At 42.9% G+C, this 10,561-nt stretch overlaps 1 protein-coding gene across 1 annotated transcript in view; it reads right to left on the reverse strand.

The window, feature by feature from the left end:
* Window positions 1-10,164, reverse strand: part of grid1a (glutamate receptor, ionotropic, delta 1a) — a 180,933-nt gene extending 170,769 nt beyond the window's left edge. The window contains exons 1-2 of the mRNA XM_026353981.1: window positions 9,858-10,164; window positions 8,148-8,303 (exon numbers count right to left, since the gene is read on the reverse strand). Of these exons, the coding sequence (XP_026209766.1) occupies window positions 8,148-8,303; window positions 9,858-9,936 (235 nt within the window). The 5' untranslated portion in view covers window positions 9,937-10,164. The remainder of the gene's footprint in view (window positions 1-8,147; window positions 8,304-9,857) is intronic.
* Window positions 10,165-10,561: the final 397 nt, after the last annotated feature.

The raw sequence follows: 10,561 nt of genomic DNA on the forward strand, positions 1-10,561 counted from the left end.
GACTGATCGTCAGTATGTTTATGTTCTGCTTTTAATTAGCCGCAGAACTACATTTCTCCATTTACAGGCAATAATGTGTTAAATATCCCATGTAAAAGAGAGTAACGGCTCCCTCTCAGCTGTGATGTGTCGGATCAAGCACTGTGAAAAGGAAACGAGCACAGACATGATTCAAAGACTAAATCAGTGCATTTTTTAAGTTCAAAAAACACACTAATGATGCAGTCGCTTGTGATGATTTTCACTTTAGCAAACAGCCATTTTTAATTTGGTTGACATTCATCAGCCAAACTGTGTGTTTACATTAGGATGCATCATTAACAGTGATTCCTGCTTTCATGTTTCGTCCTCTTCACTCTTCTGGGGTTTCACTCATGAGGTTTAAGCTGGGTCTTGATTTCACTCAAAGAGAGCTTACACACTAGCTTAGGCTCAGCTTTGGATTAAATCCATGTTTCCTGGGCATGGTAGAGGACCCACGGCAGTGGAAGAGAGACAGAATCAGAGAGTCAGTGAGGAAGATTGAGGAGGGATTCTTGTGACAGATGGTGCCACTCGGCATCCGTGTCTGTGGGCAGTAATCGAACAATGGCTTCCAAATACATTTTGGCATCTCTTCATCAATGAGGCCAGTGAGCCGGGTCCATAGTTTCAAATAACTTCACCCCTCTTGTTCTCCATACGGACCGAGATTTCACAGGCTGTGCCCTTTTTCCCCGAATTATCTTCCCTTATGCCTTGCATCATCTCCATCACTCTGCTTTCTCTCTCGTCATCCTGCTTGCTCTCTCTACTTCGCTCTGCTACCCTCCTTCTCTCTCAGTAGTTCACCCCACTCTTCACCCCCTCTGTCTCAAGCCTCCCCCTATGTGAAAAGAATGTGAAGCTGGAGAAAGCTGTGCAGCATTTCTTTGGCTGACTCCTGTTTAGCCTCTAATAGGATTTACTGGGGGGTTGATTTTCTGCTCCTTGTCTTCCGTTCTGGAATGAAGTCGTCTTTCCGCCAATGGTGCAGGTGGTGGGTAGTAAATTATACACACTTCCCTCTGAGCTAGTCAGTATCAGAAGCGAGTGAAAGGGGAAGCTACACCCTGCCGTCCCCAGACTATTATCACAACCAGCACCACCACTCACCAAACCACAGCACAGCGCTTTTGAAAAGCAGCCATGAATACAAAACTGCATCTATAACACCACTACAAACACTCGCACACATCACTCCATTCAACCGTGCACATAAAGGCACATATTCATAGCACGATGCAGAAACAAACAAATCCTCTCCTACCATTCATACACCCACTCTACCTCCACCACCCTCCCCATCTCTGTCATCTCAGCACACTTTAGGCAGCTCAATAACGTCGAAGCATAACAGTGTGTACAAAGAGAAATGATGCTAGTAACGTGGGAATGCACTGCATTACAATGGACGGAGGCTGAGGGCCTCATCAGCATCAATATGATTGGACAGAACATCTCCTCTGGGCCACCTCTCTCTCTCTTTCCTCTCTCTCTCTCTTTGCATCTCAGCCTCACTCAGTCTTTCTCACTCTAACAGGTAGAGTAGTATTGATGGCCAATCCCCAGCAGTGGTTTGGGGTTGTTTGGGGTCGAGGCAAAGCACTAACATCTGTCACGTTCTCTACAGCTCGTTATAAATCTGTCACACCAGAGAAGACAGGAACATGAATAAGACAAGGGGCTGAGAGACCTGTAATAGAGAAAACATATGTTGTGTGTTCGTGAGTATGTATAACAGGCTGCTTGTTGAGGTATGTGTGGCATTCGTGCTGGCGTCTTGACAGTCATACATTTTTTGCTCTTTTAGCCACTGATCACACATGAGCTGCGTCTGTCATACCGGAAAATCAATACAGGTGCTAAATGCATTTCAAACAATGATAACACATCCAGACCAGGATAAATGTGGTTCCCTGTTAGTTTGATGTCATGGTCTGACAGTGCTAAATGACCTAAACAATATTCTCTGATGCCAAATGTAGGATTTCCGTGCACACATTATATCATGAGAGGAGCAGTCAAACATCAATCAAGATTTATGTGCATGTGGTCTATTTGAAATGTATCCGCACTTAAAATGTGTTTTTCCTGCATTTGTCCTTCAGAGACAGACAGCCATCATACCACCCAGAAACCATTAGTCAGCTTTATACACAATGACCCCCCCACCCTCCCCTCACCAGAACATCCTCAATCAAACATGCCAGTGTGAAAAGCTATGAGAATACTTTGAAATCAGCCCTCAGCTGTCTGCCAGTGAAGCAGCATGGGGAGTGTGATGAATACAAAACAGCACAAAGACCCAACGTGACTGCCACTCTCTCTAATTAGCACAATACAGTAATTCTGTTTACACTGCAGACAAGCATAACTTCCCCATTTCCCGAAAAAAAATCTCTTAAAAGATTACATTGAACAGCTCTCGTTCTCTCCCTTACTCTTACTCTTTCTCTCTCTCTCTCTATTTATTTATTAGCTGGACTCAGTAGAAACTTCTCTCTACGCCTCACAACAAAGCCGGCCTTGTTTAATCAAATTAAAAGATTACTAAAATCCCTGCTCGTGGTGACATTTAGCACAGTGCCGATGATCCTTTGAATACAGATCAGACTTGCGTTTCAGTTTTCTTGCTGTTAATCAATGGACCAAGTTTCTCACTTTAAAGGGAAAAACACTTTTTTTTTTTAAATATTTGGATACCTAGAAATTTCTCCAGTAGCCTGAGAAATGCCAAGAGAGACATCTGGTACAGATATGTGACACAGAGGTATCCTGCTGCAGGAGGAGTACTGACCAGCTGTTCCTGCACAGCACTGAGGACAAAACCTGTAGGGATACTAAGCAGATCTAGCATTTAACATCCTTGACCTCTCTCTTTCTCTCCACTTCAGTATTTTGCTATGTGTCTTTGCTCTCCTTCTCACGGGTGCTGCTCAGCAGTTGCCAGGCCTTGCTGACTCTGGCTATTCTGAAGAAAAGCTGGAAAGAATACATATTTCTCAGAGTGTCTGCCAGTTCACAGTGGACGACAGGTCCCACAGGGCCTCCCTGTGTTACCCACACTGTATGGTATGAATGGCGCGAGTATAGAAGGACAACTAGAGCTTTGTACCTTTCACAGAACAGCACTGTCTCTTACATAACAGGTGTAATGTCACCTGCATACAAAAATGACCTGTATAACAAAAGAAATAGTATTTTGCCTTGGAAAGAGAAAGAAAGACTGGTTGGAGTGGCAGATATCTCATTTAATTAATTTAGGACTAGTGTATAGTAATAGTCAGCAGGGAAACAAACTGTCACAGCATGTAAAACACTGCAAAAATATTCATAACACACAAAGCAGGGCACTTGCATTGACACATCCAGTAAAGCATTAGCACATCTGAGCCCTCTGATATACTGTTAATCACACATTGTTCATTGTACTGTTGCTCAACAAATGCACAAACTGTCTTGTGTTATGCAAAATCCACATGAGCCAAGCGTCAGCGTGGAAATGTCTCTCCGTGTTTAATCAGAAGCTTAATCTAGGCACGAGTTGAAGACGCTTCATATCCAAGTCTTGACGAACTTGTCAGGTCATCAGGAGCCAGGGAATCCAATTCAAGTGTGCATTTGTCTCAGTGTTCACTCAGCCCTATCTATAATCTGAACAAATTAGTAGCTTTATTTTTGATCTGAGATATGATTTACAGGTCAAAGCAGCAGCATTACCGAAGGAGCGTCAGTGTATGTAGAGAGGGATGTTAAGTTATTGAAATGCTTCCCAACTTTTATGTTTGACATTAAGTGCCCCTTTCCGACCGCTTTTCATGTTCTAAATGTCTCATTTAATTGTAATTTATTTTAACCTTAAACCTCAGATTAATAGGAAATTATAACATTATACATAATAATAATAACTGTAAAAAAATGTAACTTCATATGTTTTGTATTAGCAAAGGTATTTCATCAACACACTGGTGGGCAATTTCGTATTTCTTCAAACTAGCTGAGCTATTCTGCATCATCTCCAGGTGCCTTGTGGTAACTGCAGGAAATGCCACTATTGGGAATCATTGGTTTATTATTATATTGAACTGGCTGAAATAATTGCTACTGTGCCTTTTCTAATTAATTGCTCTTTGAAATAGGAATTAAGTCTTTTCTTTACTATCGACGGGACTACTTGTAGATTTTGTTCACAAGTGAGCAAACTGAAGCGAGCTACTAAACGTTAAGCCCACACAGATGATGAGTAGTGTGCCTCACATTGTGAAGGGATTAAATGGTGTAAAGAATACCTGTGCCACAATGTCACTTAGCTGATTAAGCTACCTTGAGTCCTTTATACGGCCCACTGAGGACCTTATGAGAGAGTAAAACAACCATTGGATAATTAACAGGGGCTGGTAAAATGGCCTGATCATCCACCTTCTGTGTAGAGCTGGTAAAGAGACATAACAACACAAACAAATCCATTACCAAGATTTATGCAGCATTATTAAATTCACAGGGACAATAATAGTGAAAGGGCAGTATTCCATCACATTTAGAGCACAGCAAGTAATGAGTTGTCATATGCAGAGAATCAGATGGGAGATATTAGATTACCCATGCCAACACTTTGAAAGGAACCATTATTTTGACTTTTGTCGTTATAGATTAAGCAAAAGAAAAAAAAGGAGGGAGAAAAAGAATTGCACTGTAGGTTCCTTAAAGTCTGTTGGCTTACAGGAACAAAAAGGGCAAAGAATAAAAAATGCTCATCCGTTGGGGTTAGCAGTTAGCACTAGCGGTGTGGTGTGTGAAGAGGACTCAGTGGGACAGAACACTCAACAAATTACTGCACATTAGAGGAGCAGAAGTCTGCTTCCACTAACTGCAGGCAGATGGCTATGCTTTTACCTGCTTTGTTCTAAATGTGTTCTTAAAAATATGACGGGAACCTGCAGAGTTTGGACAAAATAATGTGGCCACCTCATAAAATGAGGTGGTCATTATATTCGCTCTCTGGCTTTTAGCTATGCTAATGTTGAGTTGATGCACTATTTCAGACTGAAGTATCTCATTAATGTTTTGATGGATTGACATGAAATCGGCTGCAGATCTTCGTGATGTTTCTATTTTATGAAGGTTTGGCTCAGGTTCATCTGGTCTTGATGCATTAACAGCAGAAAAAACTCCAAATGTCCCACAAATTCTATCCTAACCCATCCTATGAGAGATGGAATAAATCAGAGCTGATGCAATACATTTCTATATGAAGAATTTGTGCTTGGGTCCTCTGAGCAGCTACAAGAAACAAAAACACCTCACAGGCTGACGTTTTCTTGAAATATAGAACGGTTCAGATTTACATAATCAAACAACAAGGTCGCTACTTTGCTGTCTCCTTTCTGACACGTTCTTTAAATGAAATGCGAGACAGAAAATGTTGTGGAAGCTTTGTGTCTTATGTGTACTTTTCTGCGCTAAAGGACAAACTTCTACTTTTAGATCAAGGTGGGAGGAAAATCTCACTCTCAAATCTCTTTTGTGAGAAACGAGTTAAATGGAAATTCACCATAGCTTGATTTGGTTATGCCATTTATGACATATTCTCGAGACATTCAGCGCCAAATGTTGATACTTGCACCGTACTACATCAGCTTTCTAAGTTTTAAACAGACTTTAGTGATGCTCACATCCTTGGGAGATGCAGATGGTCCCGGCTGAGGATAACTGACTTAGATAAGTGAGACATTTGTGTTAAAGCTGATCAGAATGGCACTACATGCACTTAAATTGTGCACAGTCACATTATTAGAGTCATCACGACATTCCTCTCCAAATGAGATCACGCATAAAGAAGATCTTTCTTCTTAAAGTGAAATGTAGGAGAGATAGGCAGTGGGGCTGTTGTCCTGCCAACATATATATAGTTTTAGTATCACGAGCTGACAGGTATCAGTAGGTGAGAGATTGATATTAGTATTATTGAAATCCCTTTCTTCATTCTTCCCAGTTTCTCCAGCCTATAAATAGGACAACATCTGCCAGTTGTGTGGTCAGGTGGAATACCCAGTCAGCCCTGAGCTGTCATCTTTAAGCGATAAGCGCGTGGGAGGACAGAATGTTTCCATGTGCATGGTCTCTTTGTGACATCCTCGTTAATATGTGTTGCACCAGTGCAAGGACAAAGAAGCCAAATAAGGACGAAGATGACGCTGCAGCTACTCTCACTGCGCCGGCACATTTTCCTCATCACCTCACTCCTATCTATCGCTCCTCCTGCTCGTCTGTAGTCCACTCATGTTTATTCTGGTCTTGATCATAATTCACTCTTTATTTGAATACTGTACATTGTTTCCCCACAGTTGCTGGTACTCATTGTTATTCTCCTTCTCATTGCTCTTCTCACCCTTATGCTTGCTTTTTTTTTTTTTAGCTACTATATTCTCCACTTCTATCATCTCCTACTCATTACCCTCACTCACCCTCCTCCCCTCCCTGGTTATTCCCACTCACTCCTCCGCTCCCTCCTTGCGATATGATGGCAAGGTCCTGACTGCCACTCACAGTGGGAAGGCAGTGAACAAAAGAGCAAAGCAAAAGGTCAACTTATTCAAGATGTCACTCAACACTCTCCAATGCTCCTTGCATTTCATGAGACCCATGGATCGTCACTTCATCGCCTGCGTTATATTCCCTACTCTTCACAGCAACTAAATTTCCCCTATTCACCCACTTCCGTGAACATTTGATTGCCAGAGACCCAACTGTAAATAATAATTAAGCATGTTAAATGACATCAAGGTTAATGAACGGAAATGAGCTCTGAATCATTTCTAATAAGGAATAACGTGCTCTACAGTGATGACTTTTTTTCCATCACAAATCATCACCCTGTATTCTGTATGTTTGTACGTTTTTGTACATGCACGTTATTGGAGTTTCAAAATTGCACTACATAGATTACTGTCAATATAATTAGTATGACTTCAGTGGGCATGTTCTCCACCACGTGTAGGTCTAAAGTGGGAAGTTTGAAACATTATCTTTGACGATACTAACAAACTAATTAGAGCACTGCACAAATAGCGAATGACTTGCTGGTTTAATTACTACACTACATGTTAAAGCAACCAATAAATTAATCAAGTCACACATGTATGTTATAATTTTTTTTTTTTTTTTCAGAGCAGTAGATATCTCTGACTGTTAAAGACCACGGCTCAATAACATGGGATAATTACAGCAGTAAAACAGGACATATTATCATCTTTCTGTGCCTGTCAGGGGCAATAGTCATGAGTCATGTTCCTTTTGTGCAACTGGGGACAAAAGTACAGACTGGTAACTAACTCCAGACGACACAAACAGCCTTTGAAGGTCCCCAGGAAGCCATTAAAGTCTTAATGATTCATTTTAGCAGAAGAATTTTAATCACGTTTACATCCAGTTGTCTATGGGACCACCTTTCAATGAATGAGACAGATAACCTTGACTAAAATAATTTAATTGCTAATTTCCTGTCTGTTTTATGGAGGTATGTGCATTCTGGGCACTTATGTGGAATCCAAATGAGCCAGACAAAACACTTGAAGGAAAAAAAAGCTAAAAAAAAAAAGGGCTGATAGGTCTCTGTGAACACGAGTATGGTGCCCATCCTGCGTAGGAGACACGTAACAGTAGAGATACTTTTCTCTGCTGTGATTAAATTAAGTAGAGTGTTGGTGAAATAATTGTATTTGATCATCCTCAAATGATTTTTATTTCCCATACTATATATTTCTTAGTTGCTGTGCTCCAACTCAATGCTTCCACCTAGCTTTTCAACCACAGAAGACACCTTGATTTGGTAAACTCTCGAAGCAGATGTTCTACTCACACTCACGCACACACATACACAGTCACATGACATATGGATCATCATCTCCACCAGCCACCGCGCTAGCTGTTCAGTGAGGAACACCAGCTCTGGGCCCAAACCATCACAGCAGTCAAGACTATATACATCGGACTTGTTGCCTGGTTGTAACCAGCAGCGACCGAGCCGTGGAGACCGCCTTCCTGACGCGCCCTCTGGCCCCAAGTAATCAAATAAAACAGCTCGGGCAATTTCTTGGTAAAATGATCCAAGGGGGGATCGCGCTTACCTTCCTGCACGGCCTGGAAGGGGTTGTTAGGCTCAATAAGTTTCACAGAGTGGGTGATTTTCTCGCTCTGCAGAATGTCGTCATTCAGACTCAGGTCTGAAATGGCAAGCTGGAAAATCTCGTCATCTCTCACCGCGTTTTCCTCGAATATGGCACCTGTTGAATAAAATAATCATCAGCTCACTGGGAGAGAAAGACACTCCAGGGAGGGAAATGTGATTGCACGGTAGAGTTGGAGGTTGGAGGTGCAGGAAGTAGTGGATGAGTTGCACCTCCACTGTTGCTTTATGACTATAACACTTCAGTGCACAACAACAATACGTGGACAGTTTTAACTTTTGTCGGCTTTGTGTTGTGCAGCATGTGCGTCTCCAGTGAGCGCCAACAAGATTTCAGCACCATGGAGAGCGACGCGGCTCCAGCACAAACATTGACGCATGGAGAAGCCAAACTTAGACAAATGATTGCCACGTTTATTAGATCAATGTCACCCAACCCAGTAGGCATTATAGGCCTTGTGTGGGAGGCATACTGACGCTGTCTCTCTCGTACCCTCCCCCTCCCTCTTTCCTCCTCTGTTTATCAAAATGGCATCGGCTGCTACTGAGAGACATACATATATCACGGGGAAAAGGGTTCCAGGAAACGAGAATTATAATTGGGGTACCCTAACGTTATGCAGGGCTTCAGCCATTATTATCTGGATGGAGTCCCACCGCTGTGTTAAGCCAGTGACGGAGCACCTGCTGCTTGCCAGACTGTTGCAGTAAACTGAGAGCAGCAGCAGCAGCAGCAGCGGTAGTGGAGCAGCAGCAAGACGAAATGTGCTCACAGTGACATTGACATTTTTATCTGAGATTACAAGGCACAAGTCACTAGAAGTGGCAACGTGGCTGTGTGCGTAAAAAGGGGACGCAGCCCAAAGCATTCATTCGATGTCAGTGTGTGCACAGTGGAAATGTCCCATATGTAGCCGTGTTTCTAAACTAGAAAATGAAACGTAGCAGATCAGAATACCTCGAATGTCATGATGAGTTTAAAGCAGCCCCCATCTCAGTAAAAAAAAAAAAAAAGGCAGCTCTGGTTTGAAGTTTGAGTACAAAGAGGCTCTATGCGTTTCGCATCCTTAAAAAGAAACTCCACTGACATTCCCTCTGTCTTGTTATTGACATTGCAGTCACGTTCCGGTGAAAGTTGAGGCTTGTCGGATACAGACAAGAGGCAGCTTGGTCTATAAAAGCCTCAGCCATTTGGCTAGTGGACATTAATTTCGTCAAAGCTTCGCTGAAACAGGCCTTTGTGCGGACTGTAATCCGTGTTCTGAATGCAGAATTGCCATTTAGAGGCCGGCAGTGGTGAGGTTTAGATCTAGAGACAACGTGAATGCAGTGGTCTGCGCCGGAAAGTGAAAGAAATGTCAGCAAAAATAAATAAACAATAGTAATAAGTGAGAGCAGAATAACACAGGCAGTGAAGGTCAGAGGCATGGCCATGTACAAAACACCAACTTTTCAACTCGCTTGAGAGTCAAAGTGTTGCTTAAACGCAGAATGCAAGCTGAATAGACTATTTATCCCGCCCTCTCACCAAAATCCACTGATCAACGCAGTATGCGCTGGCTGAGCTTTACTCCCGCACGCCTTGCCTTTACACCCTCGAACCCAAACTGCATGCTTTTGTTTGTTGTGTCTGTTTTTATCGGACGCTTACCGATGTGTATGATGGAGTCCGCTTTGGCCGAATTACATTGCAATATCCACAGGGAAAGGCAGATTAACAGCAACTCCATCTCGGGATTTCAGCGAGGCGGCTCATCCAAGCTCCGCTCCGCTGTCCTGTAGTGTCCAAATGGAGCAACCAAAGAAAAAACAAAACAAAAAAAGGGGAAAAGAAAAGAAAACCAAAAGAAGAAGATGATGGAAACCCAGTGAAAACAGAACCGAGGTCCTCCTCCTGGCAGACCAGACCCGCTTGAAAACCTACAGAAATTACCACAGTTCCCTCTCTCTCTCTCTCTCTCTCTTTCTCTCTCTCTCCCCCTTTTTTTTTAAACCAACAGAAGCGGCCGCAGAAAGGTGGGCTCAAAAAGACAAGGAAGTACCGACGGGGACCCGAGGTAAGACTGAAAAGACAAGTAGCCCGGTGAGAGAGACCGGTTGCCTCTCTCACTCTCGCTCCTCTCCCTGCGCTCCGGCGTCTAAAGCATGGCAAGCAGCAAGAAATGCGGAGGAGGGACACCCCTCGAACTACACACGGAGAGACGTTCACATACACACTCAGGAAAAAAAAAAAAAAAACACTTCAGTTCTGTCTCGATCACGTGACTGCAGAGCCTTCACGACTCAGCTGCTGTCCCGGAAAGCCGGCTAGAAATGATTTGGACTAGCCGGAGAAAGACGCTCGCAGAGCCGATA

The sequence above is a fragment of the Anabas testudineus genome, chromosome 15, assembly GCF_900324465.2.
Source record: "Anabas testudineus chromosome 15, fAnaTes1.2, whole genome shotgun sequence".
Taxonomy (NCBI): domain Eukaryota; kingdom Metazoa; phylum Chordata; class Actinopteri; order Anabantiformes; family Anabantidae; genus Anabas; species Anabas testudineus.